Raw genomic sequence first — 25,796 nt, 5'->3', positions numbered from 1 at the left:
GCACCAGCTTGCCCTCCTCTTTGCAGTTTGTTTGTTTGTTCTTCCTCCCTCCAATCATGTGGAACTTAAAGCCATGGAATTTAAAAAAAAAAAAAAAAAATGGAACGTTATCTAGTAAATCTCAACAGCAGGTACGAAACGTTTGTCTGGAATTTGCTGCGCATGTTGTATTTTGATGTGGACATTTAAATGAACACCCCACCTGCCCCTACCGATCATAAATATATTAATATCTATATCTATATGCACACTCCTGGGCGACTACAGGTTTGTGACTTCACTTTCTCAGCTTTTCCCTGAGGCAGTTGAAAGCAGCGGGAGTGGTACCTGGAGAAGCCCTTTGTGCAGTCTCTGGCCCCTGCCACTCGTCTTTGATGGGCTGCTGCCCAGGAGGCAGAAGGAAGGTAGGCTGGGTGTGTGTGTATGTGGTGGTTTGCTCTGTAGGGGAGGAATGGGGAGCAAACAATGTTTCCTGGTGCCAGAAACCAGAGTACTAGCTTAGGTTGTGGTATCTAGTATCCCCCCATGGGCACTGGCCCCATACACACCAGTTCAGGCTAAGCATTAGTCATGTGTCTTAACTACCGGGCTTCGCCAGGAGTATGTTGACTGACGTGCTGTGGTCCAGGAAAAGGGAGCAGGGCCTTTGAGGAGATCTGTTCCTGGCTCACTGGGACTTTGGCTTATTCATTAGATTCCCCCTGTAAAATGGGTTTAATTAGCAGGTGCAGAGGCAAATACGCTCATGAAGGGAAGGGTAGGTGTGTTTTAGCACTGGGACCATTAGATGTAAACATGGCAGTTTGGAGGTTGAATCCACTTCCCTCAGCCACTGGCTTTTCCTGTGGAGTCTGACGCCTCGCAATGATGCTGTTCATTCAAAAGCTACCCCACACCCACCCAGGTGTTAGCAAGGGCCTGAGTCCTGTAAACCCTTGACTTCAAAGGGGGCGGGGGTGTCTCTGAGTGGGGCCCCAAGCTGCTACAACTAGGACAAACGCAAACATTGCACATTACCCTGATGATGTAACTGTTGGTCACCTGTTGATTCTGGGAGAGTTTTCCTGTTGACTGCTCTTCGGCTAAATCGACTCCAGAGCTTGCCCTTTCCCCCGTGTTTCCCTTCACCACTTACCTACCCAAGCGCTCGGACAAATGTTAATTTCTCATTGTCGCTCGTGAAGCAGGGGGGTAAATAGAACAGGACAAGGGCGAAGTGACTGAGTAGGTCTACAGAGCGTGCCTATGGCAGCAAATAATACAGCCAGCTGTTTGGAAGATTCCTTCTCCCTCTTTTGCCATTCCCACACCCAGCTGGGAGGTGTATGATTAATTCCCCTCCCTCAACACCCAGCTGCTCGCTGAGGAGGCTTTAAATGGCCCAAAGATCATTATTTTTGTCTGCTGGCAACAAGATGGTGAGCCAGCACCATAAACCACCAGTGCTCCACTATCTCCACTTTGGAAACCTCGCCTTAAAAAATAAAATACAAAGGGAAGTGCAGGTACGTTAACTCCCTCGTTTCCAGGCATGTTCCTGGGACATTTCAGCTACGTTTAAGCAGAGGCAAACCTGCAACTGACATTCCCACCCGTCCACTACAGCCAGGGGAGACACAAACTTTTAAAACTCTTTATTGGCAGTGGGCACTTTATCTAAGCAGTGAGGGAGCTAGGATGCAGAGAGGCATGAACAAGAGCACGGAGCAGAGGACCTGCTCACTAATGCTCTCAACAGCACCTGGCATTAGAGAGGACCAGGTTCAATGAGCCTCCCTTTCTACTTCCAATGTGCCGCGAGACATCAGCGAGGCGGGTCCCCACGGCGCATTCAGAGCGCACAGGTTGCCCACAAAAATTCCACGGGGCAAGGCCCTGGGTGGGGCTTAAAGGCAGGGCTGCCTTTCACTCACTCCAAACCTCAAGGCCATCAGCTGCCATTTTTAGTAAAGGATCACGGGAGGCAAAGCAGAAGCTGACATTTTGCAGACAAGGCTCATAATACCCCAAGCAGCAACCTGACAGGGTACTACATGGCTCGGTATCATTACACAGCAGGAAACAAGTGGGCTATTCCCGTGCATTTGAGCCTGGATCTACTGGCTCTGGTTTGTACAACTTAGTCTCGTTGCCAAAGCTCCTTGCAAAACATCCTCTTATCTTCCAACCACCTTCCCCAGTTAATTTGCCATTTCTCATGTCTCTGCCGGGTGAGGCACAGGCCGCTCTGCCATCACGCTTTGTGCGGAGGGCTTTCCGCGCACCTACGTTAATCTCCACTGCAGCCCTGCGAGGCAGGGAAGCACTGTGCCTGTTTTCCAACTAGAGAAACTGGACTTGCTCAAGGTCACCGGATGACTCTGTCGGAGCTGGGATTCGATCTCTGGCCCGTTGCTACTTCTGGGCTTGGGCGGCGCTGTCCCAGGCGGTGGGGAAAAGGCTCTCTGTCAGACCCACTAGAGTCTGCTAAGCACCGTCTAAGCTACTGCAGGAGTCAGGAGTGTGGAAGCCTTGGAGCAGCCCCGAGCACTGGGAATCTCCGAGCAGTCCACACGCCTACCTCTGCCTCCCTTCCCAGCTAGTCAACAGCATTCTGCTGCTCAGCCGCATTCATTCTGGTGGGGGGGAGGGACTGGCTGCAGGCTCCCTGGGGAACCTGGAATAGGATCCTCTGATCTGGTGCACGTTTAGGGGGTGGAAATAAAAGAGCTGAGAATAAGCAAAGCCTCAAGCAAAGGGATTCCATGCTAAAGGCTTCAATCCTGGTCCCCAGGGGTAAGCAATGGCAAAACTCCCACTGCGCTCTGGGGGACTAAGATTTGACCTGAAAGTAGCAGTGCCAAACCAGGGCACTTTCCTGGGCCTCCAAAGCCGCTCCTGATAAGTCTTGGGTTCGGAGAGCTACCTTTCCCTGTTGCTGTCTGCCAGGGATTTGGGCCTGTCTGTGCCCTAGCCCCGGAGGGGAATGGGGGATCTATAATCTGATCAATCTGGATTGTAACTGGATAGTGATGAAATTCTGTGGCCAGAGCCAGGGGGATGGAGGTGGCCTCACTGGTTTGGCAGCGAGAATGGGCTCCATTAACCCCGAGGTTGGGGGAGGGTGAAGGAGGAAAACCTCTGCTGGTCCTCAGTGGCGTCATCTCCTGCATCCACGCAGGGTCAGCGGCAGAAAGGTTCCACGTAGTTGCCTGGGAAGAACCCCTCTGCCTCGCTGGTCACGCCCTCGCACCAACCGTCCGAGTGCTTCCGGGTCATGTAAATGACGGCCCCTTCTGGGAACGAGAGCTCGTTCTCCTTTTGCTGAGTGTAGGGGTAGAGGGTCACCACTGCAAGGCGAAGGAGGAGCTCAGAATGGGAAGGAAGGAAGGAAATGGAGCCAGGCTCATTGTGAAAATACATGGGTTGGGGCTCTAAACCTGCACCCAGTCAGAAGGGACTGGCCGAGCTGCATCTCGGCCGAGCTGCATCTCAGCCGAAAGGTGCTGGGGGAGAGAGTGAGAGGGTGGGAGCAGGTCGGCTTCAATCAGGACTTTCTCCACAACGGGGTTTCCTGACCCAAAGCTGATTTGGGGGGAAGCTGTGAAAGGAGAGCGATGCTCCACTCTGCAGTGGCAGAGACAGGCTCCAGAACTACAAATCATTAGCCCCCATAGAGCATTTTTTGTGCACAGATCCCCCTTACAGATGGGGAAACTGAAGTAGCGGGGGCTGTGGGGGGTGTGGTTTCCCCAAGTCCACACGCAGCCGGATAGTGGCAGAGCTGGGAAGGTTACCTAAGTCCCAGCCCTACCTACAGGACCATACTGCCCCCTCTATCCATCAGGTGATGGCTCCCTAATTGACCCCAGCTCTTCAGCTTATGCTCAGAAGCACAGAGGGAGGGAGGGCGGAGGGGTATTAGCCCTTTGATCCCTTTACAAGTGATGAGCTAGGTCGCAGGCTACAATGTAACACACCACCAGGCTGTCAGTGCCCAAGGAATCTAATCAATAAACGAGACCAGGGGGTCGGCTGGTGAGCTGTAGCCCCCCTCCCATTCAGAAAGCTTTGCCCACCCCACTGCTGCAACCAAACGAAGCGGGGAGGGGGTCGGGGGGACAAGATACCTTTCTCCAAGTAGCTGTCTGGCGCCCACGCAGGTTCCTCTGTACCCAGGGGGGGAGGAGGAGGAGGAGGGGCAAAATCTTCAAACTCTGTCAAGCTTGGAGGAGGCGGAGGGAGGGGCTCCAGGAAGTCGGCACCTGGGGAAAAATCCCCAAAGAATCACTAGGGGGATGAAGTCCTAATTGCAAACCAGGCCAAGCGTTGCCAGCCGTGGTTGTTTTTATCTCAACTGTCCCTGTACTCGGTCCCTGTCTGGAAGCCCCGCCACCTGGCATCGCCTAACCGGGAAACTCGGCTTTCATTTAAAAAAACCCAGGGTGACTTGTGGGCGGTGGAGGACAGCTTGACAGCAGGGCCGCTTCAGCCTCCAACGCCAGAAATCAGAACGAACCCAAACAGGATTCGTTTTCAAATCGGATGATTTTTAAGCTTATCAACTTGTGGGGGCCTGATTGATGATTTAGAAAAAAGCAAACACTTGGGGCTGGCCACCCTGCGACTGGAGCAGACAGATCAGTTAGGGAAGCCTCTTCCGGTGAATATCTGTTTTTCCTCCATAGAATAACTTCCCTGGGGGTTTCAGAGTGGTCGCCGTGTTAGTCTGTATCCGCAAAAAGAACGAGGAGTCCTTGTGGCACCTTAGATTGACCCTATACAGAGAGCCAGCAGATGGCCTAGGTGCTACGTAGGTTCCATTTAAGCCTCCTATGTTAAGTGGTGCATGCACCTTATACAGCAGACAATTTCACCCTGTCAGTGGAGATTTGCTGAGGTCTTGGGGGCAACAGCTGAGCTCCGAGGGTATGTCTACACCACGGGATTAATCCGAATTTAGAAAATTCGAATTTGGGAAACAGGTTGGTATAAATTCGATTTTGCGCGGCCACACTAAGCACATTAATTCGGTTTTTAACCACATTAATTCGGTGGTGTGCGGCCACACTACCCCATTAATTTAAACACAGTAATTCGGTGGTGTGCGGCCACACTAACCCTAATTCGAATTAACAAAATCGATTTAGGCGCTACTCCGCTCGTCGAGGTGGAGTACAGAAATCGATTTTAAGTGCCCTTTAATTCGAATTAACTGGCTCTGTAGTGTGGACGGGTGAAGGGTTAATTCGGATTAACGCAGCTAAATCCGAATTAAAGTCATAGTGTAGACCAGGCCAGAGATTTGGGCAAAATTTCTGTTCAACAAATAATGGTGGGTTTTTTTTCCAAACCAAAAAACTTTTTAAAATGAAACAAAACAAAAAAAGAATTTTCAGAGTCTTCCCGCCCTTTTTGTTACTGAATACAATAAGTGATGTCTATTTTGATTTTATTCTGTTTTCTCCCACTTCTTTTTTTTCTTCTTTATTTTGCCACTCAACTTTTACAGAACTTCCTCAGTGGGGGAAGGTTATTGCATGGCCAAAAGAAAAATGAAACTCAAACTCTGCCACTTTTACGTGCAAAAGCTGGGGCCATTTTGAAAAGTTACGGAGCGTAGTTTCAGGGGTTCATTTGCCTCTTGGGCCAGGCTGTCACTTTCAAAAACGGCCCCAACTTTGGAAAAGGTTACAGAGTCACAATGAGAATAAAACCTAGAGATCACTCATTTCATTGCACGCGGTGGCAAAAAGAGGTGGGCACGGGGAAACCATTACGTTCCGACAAGTCACAATTTTTCAGACACTTGTGGAAAAAAATTAATTGAAAAAACGGCTTTGATGCAAAATGGAAACAACTTCCATATTTCATTTTTTCTCCCCAAAATTGTTTTCTATCCTCTTTCAACCAGTTCTGCCTGTAACACCCCAGTGCTATGCTTGGCCACTGATGATGCAAAGATCCCAGCACGGCTCAGCGTAGGGATGCTACGCTAGTTGCTAGCTGATAGGGAGCATTCGACCTGAGGATAAGCCGTGTCAAATACAAGCCCTACCTGGCATGGAGAATGGTGGAGGGACATCTGGGAGCGGCATCTCGAAACCGATGGGTGGTGGTTCGGGCATGTCTACAGGAGGGGGAGGGGGAGGCATTGTGTCTAGGTCCAATGGAGGAGGCACTGAGGGTGGCATAAGTTGTGCGACAGGCACCTTGGCATTGAAGTTGCCAGCTGCTCCACTGGAACTGTTGTGGGTATAAATGAGAGAGAGTGACATGGAGTCATATGTAACCAGACTCAAGGAGTGAATGCCAGCAGTCGAGCTAAAGCAGGGGGTGGGCAAATTATGGCCTGTGGGGGACGTCCAGCCCATCAGATGTTTTAATCCGTCCCTCGAGCTCCAGCCGGGAGGGGGTCGGGGGCTTGCCCCGCTCTGCGCGTGCCGTGGCTCCGTTCAGCTCCAGGAAGTGGCAGCATGCCCCCCGCCCCGGGCTCCTACGCGAAGGGGCAGCCAGGGGGCTCTGCATGCTGCCCCCGCCTCAAGCGCCACCCCCGCAGCTCCCATTGGCCAGGAACCACGGCCAATGGGAGCTGCAGGGGCAGTGCCTGCCGATGGGGCAGTGTGCAGAGCCTCCTGGCCGGCGCTGTGCCTCTGCGTAGGAGCTGGAGGAGGGATGTGCCACTGCTTCCGGGAGCTGCGGGGGCAGCACCTGCAGACGGGACAGCCGCAGAGCCGCCTGGCCGTGCCTCCGTGCAGGAACTGGAGGGGGGACATGCCGCTGCTTCCGGGAGCTGCTTGAGGTAAGCGCCGCCTGGAGCCTGCACCCCTGATCTCCTCCCGCGCCCCAGGGGCCGATTCCCCTCCTGCCCTTCAAACCCCTCAGTCCCAGCCCGGAGCACCCTCATGCACCCCAAAGCCTTCATCCCCAGCCCCACCCCAGAGCCCACACTCCCAGCCGGAACCCTCACCGAGCCCCCTCCCACACTGCAACCCCCAATTTCAAAAGCATTCATGGCCCACCATACAATTTCCATACCCAGATGTGGCCCTTGGGCCAAAAAGTTTACCCACCCCTGAGCTAAAGAGTAGTCTAGCCTCTCTGTGCTACCGGGTTATACTGAAAATCTGGCTCATTTCCTACCAGCCTCTCTGTGTAAAGGCGCCTGCACCCAGTCAAGAGCCTGCCAAAGTGACCACAAAACTAGCTGCAATAGGTCTGAAACCTCCTCCCATTGCGTCCGAAAGAGGGACACCTGCCTGTGCTTGTGTGATTCTGTCTGCCAACTGGATTAGCTGCATCTGCAGATAAGGCGGGATTCAGAAAGGCAGCATTGCTGGGGCAAGGGGCGTAGAGAGGATGGCAGGAGAAGCCTGGGCGTAGTTTTCAAGATCACCAGGCAAGCGACTCTATGCCGAACTTTATTAAAGCACTTTGGGATCCTCCAATGGTCAAATTACCTGCTGCCGTGATTCGATGCATTCCAGATGCAAAGGACGGTTGGACTAAATTCCCAGTAAATAGCACCACTTTTCTCCTAGGGGGAGACACAGTCCAAGCAGGGCACCTGGCCCCCAGGGGAGAATAGGTGCACAAAGCACCTGAACTACAGCTCCCATGAGGCACTGCGGGAGCACTTCTCAAGCAAAATACATTTTTCAGCAAGGGCAAAAAAGCCCAATTTCCAACCAGCTCCACTCATTTTGTCCCAGGCCAATGGGAAAAATATCGGGTGAGAAGCTGAACGAAACAGGAGCAGAGGAGACCGAGAACTCAAATGGAAAACACACCCATACTAGGCACTAAGTAGAATCAGTGACTGTTCTGCCTCACTAGATGGATTAAAGCTGGTTGAGATATTTTGAGCAAAATGTTTTTCCACTGAAAAATAGTGTTAGTGACAACATCTAAATGTTTCGCACAAAGAGTTTGGTTTTAAACAACATTTTTAATGAAAACATTCCAAACGAAAAGAAAAATGTTTTGTTTCATTTTGAATGACTCTTTTCATTTTCATTTTTGATTTCTGGAGTGTGGAATATTTGGTTTGTGTTTTCTTCTCTTTCTCCTTTTCCCATTTTACTTTTTTCCAGCAGAAAAGGAGAGAAATGGGAAGAAAGCCTCCCCTTCCCAACTGAAAACCCTGAAATATTTTGGTTTTCAAAAACTGAAATTATGAATAGAAAAAAAATGAAAGTTTTAGTTTCAAAATGTTTCTTGCTGGAAAAAAAAAACCCCAAACCCTAAAATATGTTGTAAAAAAATTTCAAGTGAAAATGTTTTGGACTTTTTTGCAGGAATTTTTTTTTTTAAAGTCACTCGCTCCAATATAGACCATACACATGGTTCCCATCTGGTTAATCGAGCTTTTGTGTATGGGCGAGTTCTCCTATCCCCAATTCACAGTGTTTGATCTATAGCTGGAAACCCACATTTTCTAAACTTTCCTTGAGCAGTGGTTAAGAGGTGATTGGTTACACTCTATAAATTCCTACAAGGGGAACAAATATTTAATAACGGGCTCCTCAATCTAGCAGAATGAGGTATTGCACGATGCAATGGATGGAAATTGAAACGAGACAAATTCAGACCAGAAATAAGGCATACATCTTTAACGGTGAGCGTAATTAACCACTGGAGCAATTTACCAAGGAGTGTGATGGATTCTCCATCTCTGACCCTTTTAAAATCAAGATGGGATGTTTTTCTAACAGATCTGCTCTAGGAATGATTTTGGGGAAGTGCTATTGTAACCCACACACCTCCTGAGTGTGGTGCTGTGTCCCCTCTAGTGGCACCGAGACCACTTAAGAGATTAATGAGTCTGCTACAGCCTTAGCTAAAGGCCAGGTGGTTTTTAGCTCATGCAGTAGAGGCTGATACATTTAGCTTCAGAGGTCCCAGGTTCAATCCCGCCCACAGACGACTGGGATCTGGTCACACTATCTCCTGTGCTACACAGGAGGTCAGATCCCAATGGTCCCTTCTGGCCTTGGAGTCTATGAGGCATGAAACAGACACGGTTTTTAACTAGAGAGAGGAACGAATGTTTCCCCAACGTTGCCAGGAGGTTCACTCAGCCCCACATTCCCCTCAAGTCTCCCAACCCCCGGCCAGGATGGCTGATGAGCTCTGAGAGCTTGGGCAAGCTACCTGAGGGATGTTAAAGACGATGTGGAGGACGCCGCTGAGAGTTTGCCTTCCGGAACCACAGGCAGTTGAATGGGCTCTGGGATACGAGAGTTTTTCCTGCAGTCGGGACAGACACAAATACACAATCAGACCCCCAGTTCATCTTGGGGAAGAAACTCATTGCCCTTTCTCCGCTGAATGCAAGGCGTTTTTATTCTGAGTTTGGCCTGAAAGTATCAATGCCAGAGCTGCGGTGATTCGGTGTTAGATTGTCATGATGGTATAAAGAGAATCAGTGTGAGGCAGTGGGCAGATCACTAGACTGGGACCCAGGAGACCTAGGTCCTATTCCTAGCACTGGCACTGACCTGCTGGGTGACCTTGGGCAAGTCACTTCCCCCCTGTTTTCCCCTCGCACTTTTTGCCTGTCTAGTCTACTGGGGCAGGGACTGTGTCTCGCTATGCGCTTGTACAGCACCAAGCAAAACGGGGTCCCAGTCTGCCCATAACAGTAACAGCAAATGGCCTTTTGCACAGAGCAGGGCCCCGTACAACCAGACAGCCAATGAAAAAATTAAACCGGCTTCGCAGAGATGGAAATCTTCACCTTAGATTAAAACTACTCCGTGCGCTTTCAGCCTGACAAATTGAGGCCCTGTGTTCGCCTCCGCCCAGGTCCAGCAAAGGCAGGGGCAATACAACCTCTCCCTTCCCCTGGACTCTACCTGGGTGCCTCACCCTGACACCCACGCCTTGCGGCCACGAGGAAACTGGCTGATGACAGTTTTCTGCAACAAGCACCAACTTTACGGCATTGATAGGGCTCTGGAGGGCCTGAGAAGGGAGGTCAGTCTCCAGGCCCATTCAATACGCTGGGTGGCTTAAAGGCAGCAGGCTACATTCATGAAGAATCCTAGGTGCCAAGCGAACTTTCACTGCAGAAACGTAGGTGCCGAGCAATGCTGGTCACTTAGAGTGCACGGGCAGTCGGGCAGGGGGTTATGAATCCTAAAGTGCCTAAAGTGCCTAAGACCTTTCGTGAATGTAGCCCAGCGTGTCCTTTACAAACAGTTCTTCCCCCAAATGCTACAGCTGCACTAATGGCACAGCTGGAGGAAGATTTTCCAACGTTTGGAAACGCTGATTTGGCAAAAATCAAAATGTTGCTCTGGGGACGTTCTGCTGTTGTCAACATTTCCCACAGAAAATTATCGAAACCTTTTTGTTTCGATGCAGTTGAAACGTTTCATCTTGTATCTGATGATGTATTTTATAGTTACTCTGTAATCGCCTACGCATAACGTTTTGATAAGGTCTAAATGGAATTTTTCCTGAAATTAAATATTTTGGAATATCGTCTCGCAAAAGAGTCCAAGGTTTCTACTTTATCATCCCGATTCAGAATGAAACTAAATTTTGAAATCTCAGCATTTCCCCTGGGACAGGAACGTGGTCCGTGGTGGGGGCTCCTAGGTGCTACACCAATACAAATAATAATCCTTTCATTTTTGGCCAGCTCAGCTGCAAGGCTTCTGGCTATGTCTGGACTAGTATTATTTTGGTCACACTCTAGTCAGGGCACATTTATAAACGGCTTACAAAGGGTTAATGCTATAAGCATGTTACTGACGTGAGTAGAATCTGTTATAGATGGGCATATGCAGGCCGGTAGGTGTTTCAGAGGGTGATAAGCCATGGCTAAAAGCAACCTCATGACCGATTGGACTCTACAACAAATGATCAATCATTTAGTAAAACATCTATCAATTTTTAATTAATCCTTTCTAGACCCTGTATAAATGGAACCTTACTGTGAAAAGCGTGACCATTATTTGCATAAGGGGCAGTCTCAGGCAGATGTTGAACCTTCGGGGGCTGATCTGAAAGGTTTATTTTCCAGTGGGGAGGGGGGAATCTTGCCACCTCTTTATCAGGCTTGTGTCTCATTTAGGACAGGACGGTGGGCGGAAAGTAGGGCAGTGGGACTGCCAGGTAGCAAGTGCAAGAGCGTGGTGCCATCTCACCCCATGGTGCCCGTAGACTGTCCAGATGATATCTTGGATCCTTTCCGAGTCAAGGTTCCCGTTCGTGACAACTGCGTGGTCTGGTCCTACAGCCAGGGAAGAAGAGAGAAAGAATCAGTGGCTGCCTAGAGAGAACGAACCCTGAGAAGCTTGTTTACAAAGACTCACCAACCCAGGGGTTACCCACAGAGAGGCATAGCTGTGTGTGACCAAGAGCATTCGGATTCTTAAGCCTTGTCGAAATTAGGGATATTTGCACTGGATACGAGTGCAAACCCATAACGCAGACACACTGCATTGGTGCAAAACATGGAGATTTTTCCAGTGCGACTGGTCCAGGTAATTTACCAGTTGCAGTGGTATAGCTGTGGCAGTGCAAAAAACCCTCCAGTGCTGCCAGGGGCCTGAGAGAGAAGCAAATTAATTTGTCCCCCCTGTTAATGATGAGCCAGGGTGCTCGCAACAGTCTCCACTTCTAGATTACACAGACAACAAGGCCTTGCTGATGTAAGCCGGGTCTGAATGAATTCTCCCCTGACAGCTAGCTGGGAGGGGGAGAAACTTCAGGAGCAAACCGTATTTACATGAACACACCCACTCTGCTTAGATATCCAGCGGATAAAGCGGGGTTGCTCAAAGTGATCAATTTTGGCTGGTGATGGGGTACAAATCGCGTTAGTACTAAATGCAGGGGTAGTGAAATGCTGTTACCAATGTTGTTGTCATTATTGTATGAATAAAGGGGAGCAGAACTGTGCTTAACCTGTCCCAAATGAGGGGGTCCACCCCCAGCTGAAAGGACCTCGTTACGCCAGGGGCTCGAATGCCAGAGCCCTGGGAAAGTAAGAGGGGTGGGGACAGGTGTCCCAGCCAGGAGGTGTAGATGCTCTCTAAGGGTCCTGTCTGGTTTAACCTGTTCCTCCACACTGTTCAATGATAGAGCTAAACAGGCTTCATTAGGAACCTCTGTGATATGTTAAAGTGCTCAAATGAGAGCTGAAATCACCTGACATGGGGCAGTGTTTCTGCCCAGCCTGCAAAGAGCTGAAAATTACTAAGAGACTGAGCTGCAGAGGTCACGGCAGAAGAGGCGGGTGGCACCAGAAGGTGGCTGACAGTCAACTGGCGAACGAGTGGGCTGGTGAGGCAGTGAGCAGAACGAGCAGCTGATGAGGAACCGCGACTGGTGGGGCAGCCAGGCAGCAAGGAGCCACGGCTGGCAGGGCGGCCCGGTGGCATGGAAGAGTGGCTGGCAGGGCGGGCAGCCAGCCAGAGCAAGTGCAAGCAAGGTGCCTTCTTCCCCAGGTGGGAGGTGAATTCACACAGACGCACCTCTGAACCCTGGGCCCTCGCTGACCAAGGACAACCACTGTGAGTGGGGTATGGTGGGGGAGCAGAGAGGGGCACAGAAAAGGAACGTTTGGTTGTAGAACTCAAGAACATGAGGCGGAAGGCACTGCCCCACGCACTCTGGGGTGGGGGTCCTGCTCACAGTTTTATGATTATGAATCCTGCTTGTGGCATTCTCCCTAACTAATGTCGGGTGACTTCCCTCCTTTCATTAAACGTTTCTTTTCTGTGCTTGCAAGTGGGGAAGTATTGCCTCCCAGAGGCGCCCAGGGCTGGTGTGCAATTTTCCCAGGTCACTGCATGGGGGCTCGAGCCCATTTTGTGTTGTATTGTTGAAAAGGAACCCCTTGATATTGAACCCGGCCATGGTTGCTGCTGGCTCCACCTGGCAGAAGGGTTACACTGATAATACTAATGCTTTGTATTTCCTGCATCTTTCATCAGAGGAATATCGACAGTGTGGTGCTCTGCGCTGCTCTGTCCAATGTTGATAACAGTCAGCTGTGTGGGTGTGTGCTGGCCCGGCTCTGCGCAGATAGCTGGCACCGCAGACCCCGAGGAAAACCCCAATGACCACAGACTCCGATAAGGTACGAAGGCACCCGGCCAGGTTTATTGCTAAACGAAACACAATCTCTAGCTCCCCGGATCAGATGTCTACAGTTCTGCTAGTACAGATGTGCTCCCTGACAATGGACCGGCTCAGTCAGTGGCGGGACTTACCACTGCCCCCTAGGCCAGACCAAGACAACCCCTCAGAGGTCCATTTTTTTATACAGGTACAAACGAGTTACACATCACTCCTAACGTATTGAGGTACAAGCCCTCTACGTGTCAAGGTGCCGCCTATTACCTTGTACATGTTGGTTGGAACAAAACAACTCTATCCATCATATTATCCTTTTAACCCTGTCTTTAGGATGGGTCAGCATGTTCCTGTTATCTGAGGGGGAATGTGCTTGTGCTGGAGTGTTCTGGTACCATCCTGACACGTGTTTACATCACTTGTGCCCAGTTCCTTTTAGGTATGTATGGTTTTGCAGCATCAGCCCTCTTCATGCCAGATTCTGGGAGCAGGGCCTGCCTCTTGCTCACAGCTTAACTTTGTTTTATATCAGCAAAGTCTTGACCATTACTTTAGCTCAGGCCTTAGGCCTCATACCAGGCCTCTGATACAAGGACTACAAAGCATTTTACAAACTTTCATGAATTCTCCAACCATCCCATGCCACCTTCTGAGGGGCAGGTGTCAAGTGCTTGGCCAAGGCCACACAATAAGCCATGGCAAAGCCGGTGGTATAGGCTGGGTTAAACCTCTATGGCGCTAGTGGGTGTAACCACTGCCCTTCATTTAAGATACTATTAAGAAACGGTTAAGCTCCTTTATAGCATCCCCCACCAAAAACACAGGCACACGCAAGTCTGCCCTGGAATTCGAACTATGTGGGCAGAGGGCTTTGCTGGTGATCTTCTGGGGTAAGGGTGGGTGTGTATGTGAGAGATAGAGAGAGATGAGACAAGGAGAGAAAGCACACAGAAACAGACAGAGCTATGCGCACAGCCTGGACAAGTACAGTGGGGTGCTGGCTAAAAGAGGCTTGGGGTTGTAATCAAAGAAACTATCTCCAGATGTTTGGTTCCTCTGGTGTTCATGGTATCAGGACTTTGTAACTACACAAGATTGCATCAAAGGGCACCTGCCTCCCGCTGGAACAGCCTGTAAGACCCCAATTTGTGGCTAGCTGCTTGGGTCAGAAGGGGTGGCACTGGAAAGGGGCTCCAGGAGTCGTGATTTCCAGCTCTCTCTCATAGCCAGCATGCTATGCTCTCAGCCAGAGCTGGGAATGGAACCCATCCACAACTCCTGCAATCCTGCTCTAGCTAGCGGACTGTACTCCCTTGCTCAGGATCCCAGACTTCCAGCTCCCTGATCTAACCAATAGACCCTACTCCCTCCCAGAGTTTGACATAGGAGTCCTGTCTCACAGGGCTCCCGCTACCCCACGCTGCTGAGGGAATCCAGAGAGTCCTGCCATGGCTACACAGATGTAAAGTAAATTATACGGACAGCGACAGCGTCTTTCAAGTGCGAATGCTGCCCCCCTTTAACTGTCACAACCCACAGTCTTGTTGCTTCCAAGCAGCAGACCTGGCAGCACCAGTAATAGCATGAAGTCTTTTTTCCCCTGTTACCAACAGGCAAAACATCCTAAAATATGAATACGCATTTCAGAATTGCCACTCTCCTCGCTATGCATCGCTGCATGTTTCTTTTGTACCCTGCCAGCACCGTGTGCTAGATCAAAACGAAACAGGACACGCTGTCAATCCACTGACGAAGTTACACAGCTGCAGCTGTTAGGAGACACATGGTGAGAGAGACAAGGCCAGCAAGCCAATGCACCACTGGTGAGAAGACTCTCGGGAAAGACGCCCCTTCAAATGGTGAGCATTGGCACATGGTGCATCACTTCCTTTGCCAGGCACTTCTCCAGAGGAACAGAGCCCAAACTTCGTAACGCTGGGCTGGTAGTGTCCTACATCTTGTTACACACCAACGCAAAGGGCTGGGTTTCCCCTGGGGTGACTCTACTAAGCCCGTGGAGCAACCGCAGGGGCAAATCTGGCCTCTTGATCTGTTCAGACTCTTGTTCACTTTCTCGGGACATTCCTACTAAGGCACTAGGGTATTTCTGCCCCCGCTGCCCCGTATTAGTGCGTGACTCCTCGTATAAAGTGTCGTGCCTGCTGGAGAGCAGCAGGATGAGTTTATCTGAGAGGCTCAGGAGGAAGATGTCAGAGTAGAAAGATTTTCCTGTCACTTGGCCTGAGGGTCTAGACTAAAACAAGCAGGCCAAGAAGCTTGTCCCGAAGCCGGGACTGGATGGCTCAAGCAGTCGGGATACAGAGCCAGTGGCCTCCGTGTTGGAATAAAGCCCATGTTCATAGTGAGCAACCAAAAGCTGTTCAGGGCCCGGACTGCTGGGTCTCAGCCCAGCAGCATCCATGCAATCAGCAGAAAGTGGCTCCCTCAGCAGAGAGCCAAACTAACAGGATCGAGAGGCATGAGCTGAGGCCAGGGTGGAGGAAGGTTGGGCCACCATATTGACCAGCTTGGGTACATGGCTACACATCTTTCTGTGGCTAGCCAGGCTGGAAAGCCGTGCAGCCAGTGTCTGTCACCAGTGCCACGTTCACCTGCCCTTTAAAATAGTTAAAGGGAAAAATAATACAAACCGGACAAGCCCAAACGCTAAGAAAAACCCTCCTACTCCGGTAAACGCAGCAGTTTACTAGGGGCCAGGGGCCAAGAGAACATTACCCCACAGGCTACCAGAATTAGCAGGAAAGGAATGGATCAGAACCATTAAGCAGCTGATCTAAAGTCAATGGGTGGGGGAGGGTCTTTCCATTGACTTCAATGGCTTTTGGATCAGGCCTTAAGGAACAGACGGTCACATGAATTCATGTACTGCCGGTAGGTGCTGATGCTTTGACAAGATGGCCATCGGTGTCGCGCGGGGAGCTGAGCACGTCGGAAGATCTAGCTTTTATTTAGCTCCCTCGACGGAAGCGAAGCTCATTGGGAAAAAGTCTCACATCTGCCATGTACAAAATAGTACTGAGAAAGTCCTTCAGACCAAGGGGGCTGATCACTTAGCCACAGGGCGCAGCAGAAAGCCTGCAAGAGCTGGGTGGAGGAAGCAGCCCTCGGAGCTGTGGTGAGCACACTGCTGAGAAAGCGGGGGCGATCGTGGGAAAAGAGAGCCCGAGCAGACAACTTCCCGTGTCTGCATTAAGCCAACCGTGGCAGTTTCGATCTCGGGTGGTTACGGTCGTCTCAGATTGCCGGGCACCTAGCTGATGAAACCCTCACGCATGGGGATTTTTATTTTTCTTTTTGGTTTCTTAAAGGTGATTCACAAAGGAGAAAAAAAAAATAGGGCTTGTTGTGGCACTTTTGCTGCTTTCAGAAGAAATACCTGAAGGGATTCAGGCATCCTCTCCCCTGGAGAACTCGCTGGGCGACTGGAGAACTGAGAGGATCATAACACTACAAATACCAAGGGAGCAACATCAGAGTCGCCAAGAGAAGAAAGGATTTTTAGTCGGTGACTCAAAAACAGCAACAAGAAAGTGCATAATGGCTATTGAATCGAAAACCTGGGGGAGCAAAGTTCCTTGGTAAGAACTCAGCATCCCTTCCCGACTCCATTCAGGGATGAGAAAGCCATGCACACATCTCTGACGCATCCAAGAAGTTCTCCATCAAAAACAGGGAAGGCAAAACAAAACAAAAAAATAAGCAGCAGCAGAAAGACACCCTTGCAGATCATTTTACTGGGGGCACAAATCCATTTTCTTTTTCTTTGGCAAATCATCTTTACCAGCAGTGTCTGAGCAATACGCGCCGGGGAGACAGCAATGCAGCACCCAGAGAGATGTAGAGGATGGGTTGCCCAGTGGTTAGGCCAAATAGCAGATCACGCCAACACCACCTTTACCCCTTCCACTCTGGCTCCAGCTGCTGCCAAGGCTTCCATCTTTCATCAAGTTCTGCTCTTGTTCCTTTCAAAGAGGAAGAGGAGGACTGGACTGTGGCTCACCAGAGGACTCTAGCTGTCCACAAAGGAAGCGCTTAGAGACGCTGTGTCTGTCTGCCTGTCTCTGCGTGAGTCATCAGAACTCCTGGTGTGTCTCACATACACCCACGCAACCCCACCAAACTCACGAAGGTTGTCCAAGTGGTGAGGGCAGGATTTGGACTCTAGTGTTTTCTACAGCAATTTTCTTGTGACTGGATTGTAATGTCTGGGTAAAATCCCTTCCATCCCTTTTATTGGGACTCTGGAATGGCTGACTTAGAGGCAGACATCGCAAAATCCATCCCAGGTTTTATACAAGACCCTACTTCACATTGGGATTGGACGCTTTGGGATTGGGATTGTTGCGTCATCTGGATCAGCAGCAATGTTGGCTGCATTCAGGGAGGTGTGTGGGCTAGTGGCTAGAGCAGGGCTCCAGGAGAATTCTGGATTCTTTTCCCACTTCTGCCACTGACTCACTTTGCGGCCCCGGGCAACTCACTTCACCTCGCTATGCCTCAGGTCCTCCACCTGTTGTGGTGGGATAATAATTCCCTACCTTGCAGGAGTGTTTGAAGGGTTAGTTAATGTCTGTAAAACATGGTGGAGCCTCTTGAATCAAAGGGGAAAGTTACATACTCTGAGTGCACCATAACACTTCAACTAGCAGAAGAAGGTCTAGCATGACCCAAGGGCTGGAAGCTGAAGCTAGACAAATTAAGACTGGAAATGAGGCATACATTTTTAACTGTGAGAGTTATTAACCATTGGAAGAATTTACCAAGGGTCATAGTGGATTCTCCATCCCTGGCAATTTTTAAATCAAGTTTAGATGTTTTTCTACAACAAAAGCCTCCAGGAATGATTTTGGGGCAGTTCTCTGGCCTGTGCTCTACAGGACGTCAGACTAGATGAATCTATGAAGCGGGAATAAAGAGGAATTCAGTGAAGCTGAGAGCTCTTTACCTTAGTCCGATAGGCCAAGACTTTCAGAGGCGACGCGCGAGTCGGAGTGTCTGACTTGCCAGACGTTGAGGACGGCTGATTTTCACAGGGCCAGGCGCTCAGCACTTTCTAAACCCGGCCTTTTCAGGTGTGTCAAGTTGGGCCTCCAAAGAAAAATTGGAGGACCTCAAACAAAATTAATACTTTCAAACCGACGACCATACTCTTCTACGGCCGGGTTGCATTATTGTGATCATCTAGCAGCCTGGCCTGTGTAGCACACATCACAGAATCTCACCCAGAGATTCCTCCAGTGCAATTAGTCTTCCCTGCGATGTAAGCAACACCATCAATCCCAATAACTGCCAACTGAACTAGCGCCTCTCTCGTTATTGAGCCTGAGTGTGGTCACTTCAAGCTCCCCGTGACCTGGGACACAGCAGGCTGGATTTCACTTGGGGTTTATTCTGACCTTTATCCCATGACCGACGTCATCCAGGATGCTGAAGTTGAGGGGTTTCCTGTAGTAAGCTTCCAGGGGTTCCTGGTATGTTGGATAGATGATTTTCTGGTAGTGGGGGGGCCTCTTGCAGACTGTCAGCGTTCCAATCTCCCGACGAGCCACTTTCTCCTTGTGCACGTCCACCATCTTTAGAGAGAGACAATCGTCACCCGTCACCTTCCCCGCCAGGGCCTTTCCTCTTGGAGGAACCTCAAACCCCTGTCGTTATCCCACTAAGAGGCATGAGTTTCTACATCTGAAATTTGTGGGGCTCCAGAAGCACTCTTCCCCCTAAACGAGAGGCTCTTGTGTGGAGACCACAGGCCTGGGAGCCAGGACTCCTGGGGCCTCTTCCCAGCTCTGCAATGGTCCTTAAGTCCCAACCCCTCTCGGTGCCTCAGTTTCTCCATCTATAAAGTTGGGGGCTGAGGGGGCAGGGAAGGGTTGCTGCCTCCCGGGGAGGGGTGGTGAAACTTAATGAGGGCCTGCTCCTGAACTCCATGGTGCAGTTCCCACACGTTAATGCTGCAGGATCAGGCATGTGGGGGCAGATGCTCAGCTGAGGTAAATGGACACAGTTCCATTGACCTCAATGGAGCTACACCAATTTACACCTGCTGATGATCTGGCCCTTCACGTTCAGAAAGTCCTTTGAGAGCCTCACTCAAGACAAGCAAAGGCCCCAGCTCTTCGCAGCATTTAATCCATTCCTCTGCAGTTTCCTGAGCAGTTTTTTTTTTTTCCCCCTAATTATTATTCTCCAGCTAACAGGAAAGTTACCAGGCAACTTTCACGCACAGGAAAAGGGCTGGCTGTGACTGAACGCTCGACACGCATCCGTAGACTCCAGGAGGATAAGGATGGGGGTGGGGAGCAGTCAGAGACACACGGTCTTGCTGGGCAGAGAGTCAAACCCTTCAGTCAGCTATGGGGCCGTCTTTCCTTTGCGGTAAGGGACGGCCCACACAAAGTTAGCAGCTCGCTATTCTGTGTGTCAAACTGAACAGGGTTTTTGGGAGCAATTCCTGCAGGGCTTTCCCGCTTGTGGGGCCAAGGGGTCTTCGTGACACTTGCCTGCGTTGCAGGGTGTGCACGTGGGCTCGAAAACTGCTCTCGCTTAAGTCCCAGCACAGGATTCTCAGGAGGTGCGGAGCACCCACGACTCCATTCAAACTCAGTGGGAGCTGCAAGCGGTCAGCCCCGCCCCCTGTGAAAATCAGGCCCAACTGTGTCCCCAAAGGGTTCTGGAGCAATCGCCAATTATTCTTCATGCTATGACAGCACCTAAGTGGCTTGATCAGGGATGACAGCCTCATTGTGCTCGGCCCACATATACAGAGGACGGCTGTAGCCCCATCAATAGGAGTGACTGCAGGCTATAATTATGGAGTGGGGCACGTACAGTAGAAATCCCCCACATGCCGGTATCAAACCCCGCTTGAGCCAACAGCAGGATTTCAACCCCAGACTTTCAGCACTGAAAACACGAGCCTCTACCACATGAGCTAAAGGAGCGCTTTCATCAGCTGCCAATATAAACCTCTTCTGTGGACCAACCCCTAGCCTGGCGTCAAAGAGCCACATGTTTGGTGTGGCCCACCTGTGTGCAGCGCAGAAGTCAGAGGCAGCGGATGAGGAGTCGGAGAGTATGTCTCCGCTGCAATCAGAGGTGCGATGATCTAGCTGGCTCGTGTCACAAGTGAAGCTGTGACAGCATGGGCGTGTACTCGAGCGGTTAGCCCATGCGGCTGCAGATTCTTTGCTGTTATTCACCATCTAGATCAAAGCTAGCTCGGGGATGTCTACACGTGCTGTAGTGTAGACGTACCCAGGGCGAACCACCCCCATTGTCTCTATGCATTTCCCACCCACCTGCGCAACGCAGCAGATGTTGGCTTCAACCTGGTGGAGTTCACTTGCATGCAGGTCCAACAGTTGGAGGACGTTGCTGGCTAGATTGCTGATCTGGTATGCGACGCTAGCCAAGGACTGGGCACTGTAAGCCATGGTCTCCTCCAGGGCTTTCCTCTTGTCTGTTGCCTGGAACAGAAAAAAAAAATGTTTGGGAGTCACCCTGGCCAGACTCTGACACCATCGTGATGGAGCAATATAAGAACCCAACCGAACGGGAGAGCCAAGAGACCTGTGTGGTCTCAGTGTCCATAGGCTTCTCTGCCATTCTACCACTATAATCTTTAAGACGTTTTGGACTGGAGAGGCTCAGGGACTCGGGACTTGGATACCGGCCCTTTGGTATCTAGGCCAACAGTTCTGGTGTCTCGATCGAGGAGGCCAGTTTTCGTTTACATGGGAATGAAGAGCTGGTGTAAGGTGCAGGAGTGACCGCTCTGAAGACTACTTGCCCTGGGGATAAACACAGCATGGGTAGCGACAGTGCAGACTCCTTCTCCTCCCTGTACTATCCCCAGCTAACATGCCTAGATGCTGCTCTGAAGAAACTGCCCTCTATCTCCATGGGTCATTTGTTCCTGGCTTCTCCACTAAGACAGCCAACAAGGGGGCCAAATGTGACATAGACACTTGGACCTAGGAACTAATCTACGACCACCAACTGCATTCACACAGCCCACCAATCAGCCTTCAGCTATCAGTGGTGTAACAGACTGGATAGTGTCTATGTGAACCACTGCCCTTTGCTAGATGGATCAGAACTGCTCGGCTGTATGTGTCATAAGCCCTCTACTGTCATGGAACATAAGAACGGCCATACTGGGTCAGACCAAAGGTCCATCTAACCCAGTATCCTGTCTTCCGACAGTGGCCAATGCCAGGTGCCCCAGAGGGAACAGGTAATCACCAAGTGATCCATTCCCTGTCGTCCATTCCCAGCTTCTGGCAAACAGAGGCTAGAGACACCATCCCTGCCCATCCTGGCTAATAGCTATTGATGGACCCATCCTCCATGAATTTATCTAGTTCTTTTTTGAACCCTGTTATAGTCTTGGCCTTCACAACATCCTCTGGCAAAGAGTTCCACTGTTTGACTGGGCATTGTGTGAAAAAATACTTCCTTTTGTTTGTTTTAAACCTGCTGCCTATTAATTTCATTTGGTGACCCCTAGTTCTTGTGTTATGAGAAGTAAATAACACTTCCTTATTTACTTTCTCCACACCAGTCATGTTTTTATATCCCCCCTTAGTCATCTCTTTTCCAAGCTGAAAAGTCCTAGCCTCTTTAATCTCTCCTCATATGGGACCTGTTCCAAACCCATAATCATTTTAGTTGCCCTTTTCTGAACTTTTTCTAATGCCAGTATATCTTTTTTGAGAGGAGATGACCACATCTGCAACAGTATTCAAGATGTGGGCATACCATTAATTTATATAGAGGCAATAGGATATTTTCTGTCTTATTATCAATCCCTTTCTTAATGATTCCCAACATTCTGTTTGCTTCTTTGACGCCGCTGCACATGGAGTGGATGTTTTCAGAGACCGATCCACAGTGACTCCAAGATCTCTTTCTTGAGTGGTAACTGCTAATTTAGACCCCATCATTTTATATGTGTAGTTGGGATTGTGTTTTCCAATGTACATTACTTTGCACATGGAAATTCCCCTTTAGTTCAAAGGTTAAATGCCTGCTTGTTTTGGAGCAGGAAAATCCCATGTTCTATCCCCACCATCACTTTGAAGTTCTGAGAGGCCAGAGTTTGAGACAACAATGAACTCCGAAGCAGCCTTGGCTTTGTTACAATGATTTTCAACCAGGGCCAGAGGCAGAGCTGAAAGGTCCCATCGCCCAGCCCCAGCTCACTAGCGTGATTCCTTTTACAATGAGCAAACCGGGTGGTGTCCCTGGTCAATTAGACCCCGAGGAGGATAGTTTATTGCTGGCAAGGGGTGGGGCTCTCAGGAAGCAGAGCCAACTGACTGTGCGAAGGAGCCTTTAGAGACGACGTCTTTTAATTGGCGTCGGGCTTAATTTTAAGATGTTTCCTTCTGCTTTCCAAATGCATCAAACTTCCTTCAGCTGCGTCAACAGAACAAGAGCAGGTCACTGACACTCATTACTCAGGGACACTTGTCTCTGCCTGAAACTACACCACCATTTCCCTCCAGCCCCACCCTGGCCTTGACAGGAGGATAAAGGCAGCTGTTAATCCCTTTTCGTCGGTATTGTATCCGTGCTGGTCCCAGGATATTAGAGAGACAAGGCGGGTGAGGGAATATCTTCTACGGCACCAACTTCTGGTGGTGAAAGAGACAAACTTTCGAGCTACACACACCTTCCCAGACCTGAAGAAGAGCTCTGTGGAGCCTGACAGCTTGTCTCTTTCACCACCAGAAGTTGGTGCCATAAAAGATATTCCCTTGCTCGCCTTGCCTTGCTGTTACTCCAGACAGGGACGCCAGGGTGTTCTCACTTGGGAAGCGGAAACAAAACACCTAGGCTACGTCTACACTACGGCCTACGTCGGCAAAACTTATGTCGCACAGGGGTGTGAATATTCCACCGACATAAACGTTCGTGTGCACAGCGCTATGTCAGCAGGAGAGCTTCTTCTGCTGACATAGCTACCGCCGCTCGTGGAGGTGGTTTTTTTAATGCTGACAGGAGAGCTCTCTCCTGTCGGCACAGAGCGTCTTCACCAGGCGCACAGCAGCTGTACGCGGTACAGCTGTGCCGCTGTATGTATAGACATGGCCCTAGAATCCTGCACCCCCAGCCCGGGACGTGCTGGAAATGGGTCTTCCGTTCCAGATGACCTGTGTGGAAATGAATGAAGACTTGATGCAAAGGGCTCTGCGGTCAATGGTGAGTCTCCCATTGACTTTAATGGGCTTTGGATCAGGCTGTAAAACCCCCATCTTCTGTGGGAACTGAAGGGAACAAACCAAGAGTCTTAGGTAGGCTACAGCACTGTTTGTCTGTTGCTGTGTGACTGCAAGCTGTCCTCTTCTCAAGCTAAGCAGGGTCAGGTAAGCTTAGTTCTTAGATGCAATCCTCTCGGGAAACCCTCAGCAGTGCTAGCCATGTGGTAGATAACGTTCTCTGAGTCAGTGCGTCCTCACGGTGTTAGCACACCTCCGCCCCGGGTGCTGATTTTCACAGAAGATACAAAACCAAGCCGCTGGCCATCTGTGGTCATTCAAGATTCACTTCAGTCATTGCTGTTTTCACAACAGCACAAGTGCTACCCTTGGTGTCCTGCCCAAATTCCAGCTCGAACAATTACATTCTGTGTATTGAAATTCCACCTCTATTTTCAACTGGACACATTGTGATTCTTCTCTTTGTGCCCTGAATGGTTGTGTGGTGCCATCTGTGTTCCACCCCAGAAGTGGCTGCATTTAAGAGTGACTAGTTTAATCCCTCACACCAAGAGTTTGTACAGCCCTTTCGAATCCATATGGACCAAAGGTGGTTAAGACACACTGGACTTTGACTCCGCACACCAGGATTCAAATCTTGCTTCTGCCACAGACTCCCTGTATCTCAGTTCCCCACCTATAAAATGAGGATAATGCTCCCCTTGTTTATTTGGATTTAACTGCTTTGGTAGAGCACCCCTCAACGAAGAGCCCTGCTCTCAGCTGAGGCCTCTAGGTGCGAACACAATGCAAAGGAAATAAGCCTAGATACCAAGATCGTTCTCCACTCCCATCTGGAGAAGGGAAGGAGGTGGGTTTTAATTCCCAGGTTGCACATGGAAGGGAATAACGCTGCAATTTCTTCAATGAAGCAGTCACAGAAGAAGACAGCTGCTCACTCAAGAACTATCACTGACACATTGTGGCAGTGACACAGCCAGCAACTGCAACGCTGAGGCTGCCGCTTGCGGCTCTTGGGGTTCTGCTGTTTCACAGGTGCGTTAGCTGAGCATAGAGTTTCAGCTGTTACCTCTGCGTTTCCTGACATGTGATTTTTGGTGTCACCACGTGGAACAATCTCCTCCCCGCCCCCGCGGTATGTGAATAATTGGTCACTCTTCGCCTTTAAAAACCTATCTAGAAATTATTAGGGTTGATCCAGTCTTTATCGCTATATAGTACAGCGCTTATACGTACAGACCATCAGGGTGGGCTTGTCATTAAGACTGGATGTAGAGACAGAAGATCCAGGTTCAATCCCCAGCTCTGCCACCCACAGACCCTGTGACCTTGGGCATGTCACTTCACCTACCTGTACCTTAGTTCCCCATCAGTAAATGGGGGTAACACTTTCTACTTAGCTAAGCTCATTGAGCTCTAAAGTGGAAAAGTGCTATATATATATATATTATTATTGTGCTAGGCACTGTACAAACACACAGGGCTTGTCTTCGCTATGGAAAAAGGTTTGTCCTTCACTCGAGTTAGCTAGTGCAAGATAGAAGCCTAGTGAAGAGCAGGCAGATGCTAGGTTCACAGACATTTGCAGGTCAAGTTAAAGACCAGACTCCCCAGGGGTTGAATTTGAGTTAAGAACACATCTTTCCCCCCTGTGCCCCACCACAGTGAAGACATGGTCTCTCTGCACCTCGGAGCTTACAAGCTAAGGACACAAGACACCAAGACACAGTAGATGGAGTGGTTTCTCTAAGATGACTGAGACCAGAATCCAGGTCTTCCAAGTTCCAGCCCCGTGCGCTAGTCACTGGACTATACTGTCTCTCCAAAAGTAAGATGATTTTCTTTCCTTCTCTTTTTACTCTGCACAGACAGCCCCATCTGATCCTTTGCATAAGAGCGTCCGAAGTTTTCATACCCCTAACAGCATGCCCAAGATCTCTGCACCTACAGCATCATGCTTCTGCCTCTCCTGGGCACATGCCCAATCAACGTAGGGGAAGCCCACCACACACTCTCCCCAGTCCCTGAATGCCTGCTGCAGCGCCATGGAGCTCAGCATGGTGTGCTGGGGCCAGAGAGCACACACCTACCTGCATGTAGTTATTCTCACAGTAGTCGGCCACTTTGTGAAGTTTGCTGTAATTCTCCCTCAGGACTTGCCTGGCAGAGGGGATTTCAGTCTGCTGAAGTTTCTGCAATTCAGACATGCTGCTGCTTTGCTCTGTTCCCACTTCCTTCTCTGCGAGAGCTGCTGTCCTAGCCCGGTGTTTTGAACCTTGCAGCTCTCAGACACGCTGATGCTGTCATTGGCTGGGGAGGAGCTCAGTCACACTTCAACTGCCTCCACCAGCAGTGAACCTTTTCCTTTGCATCTCACAGAGAGAACTGAGGACCTCTGTCATCTGCCTCAGATTCACTATGCACTGGTCACTTGCTCAGCCACCCTGGGGGTTACTTCCAGCTCCTAACCACCCTTGGTTC

At 50.1% G+C, this 25,796-nt stretch overlaps 1 protein-coding gene across 1 annotated transcript; it reads right to left on the bottom strand.

The window, feature by feature from the left end:
* Positions 1 to 1,651: 1,651 nt before the first annotated feature.
* On the bottom strand, positions 1,652 to 25,546 carry ABI3 (ABI family member 3). Its single transcript, XM_024204787.2, has 8 exons — positions 25,406 to 25,546; positions 20,391 to 20,558; positions 18,489 to 18,665; positions 11,136 to 11,221; positions 9,133 to 9,228; positions 6,038 to 6,225; positions 4,110 to 4,244; positions 1,652 to 3,329 (listed from the first exon to the last, which is right to left on the bottom strand). Exons 1-8 carry the CDS (start codon positions 25,520 to 25,522, stop codon positions 3,163 to 3,165), a joined length of 1,134 nt encoding a protein of 377 aa, XP_024060555.2. The 5' UTR covers positions 25,523 to 25,546; the 3' UTR covers positions 1,652 to 3,162.
* Between the last annotated feature and the right edge of the window lie 250 nt (positions 25,547 to 25,796).

This window comes from Terrapene carolina, unplaced genomic scaffold, assembly GCF_002925995.2.
Source record: "Terrapene carolina triunguis isolate 2854851 unplaced genomic scaffold, T_m_triunguis-2.0 Scaffold193, whole genome shotgun sequence".
In the NCBI taxonomy this organism is placed as follows: Eukaryota; Metazoa; Chordata; order Testudines; family Emydidae; genus Terrapene; species Terrapene triunguis.
Note: the sequence above shows the minus strand (reverse complement) of the source record. Positions and strands in the feature narration are given on the sequence as shown.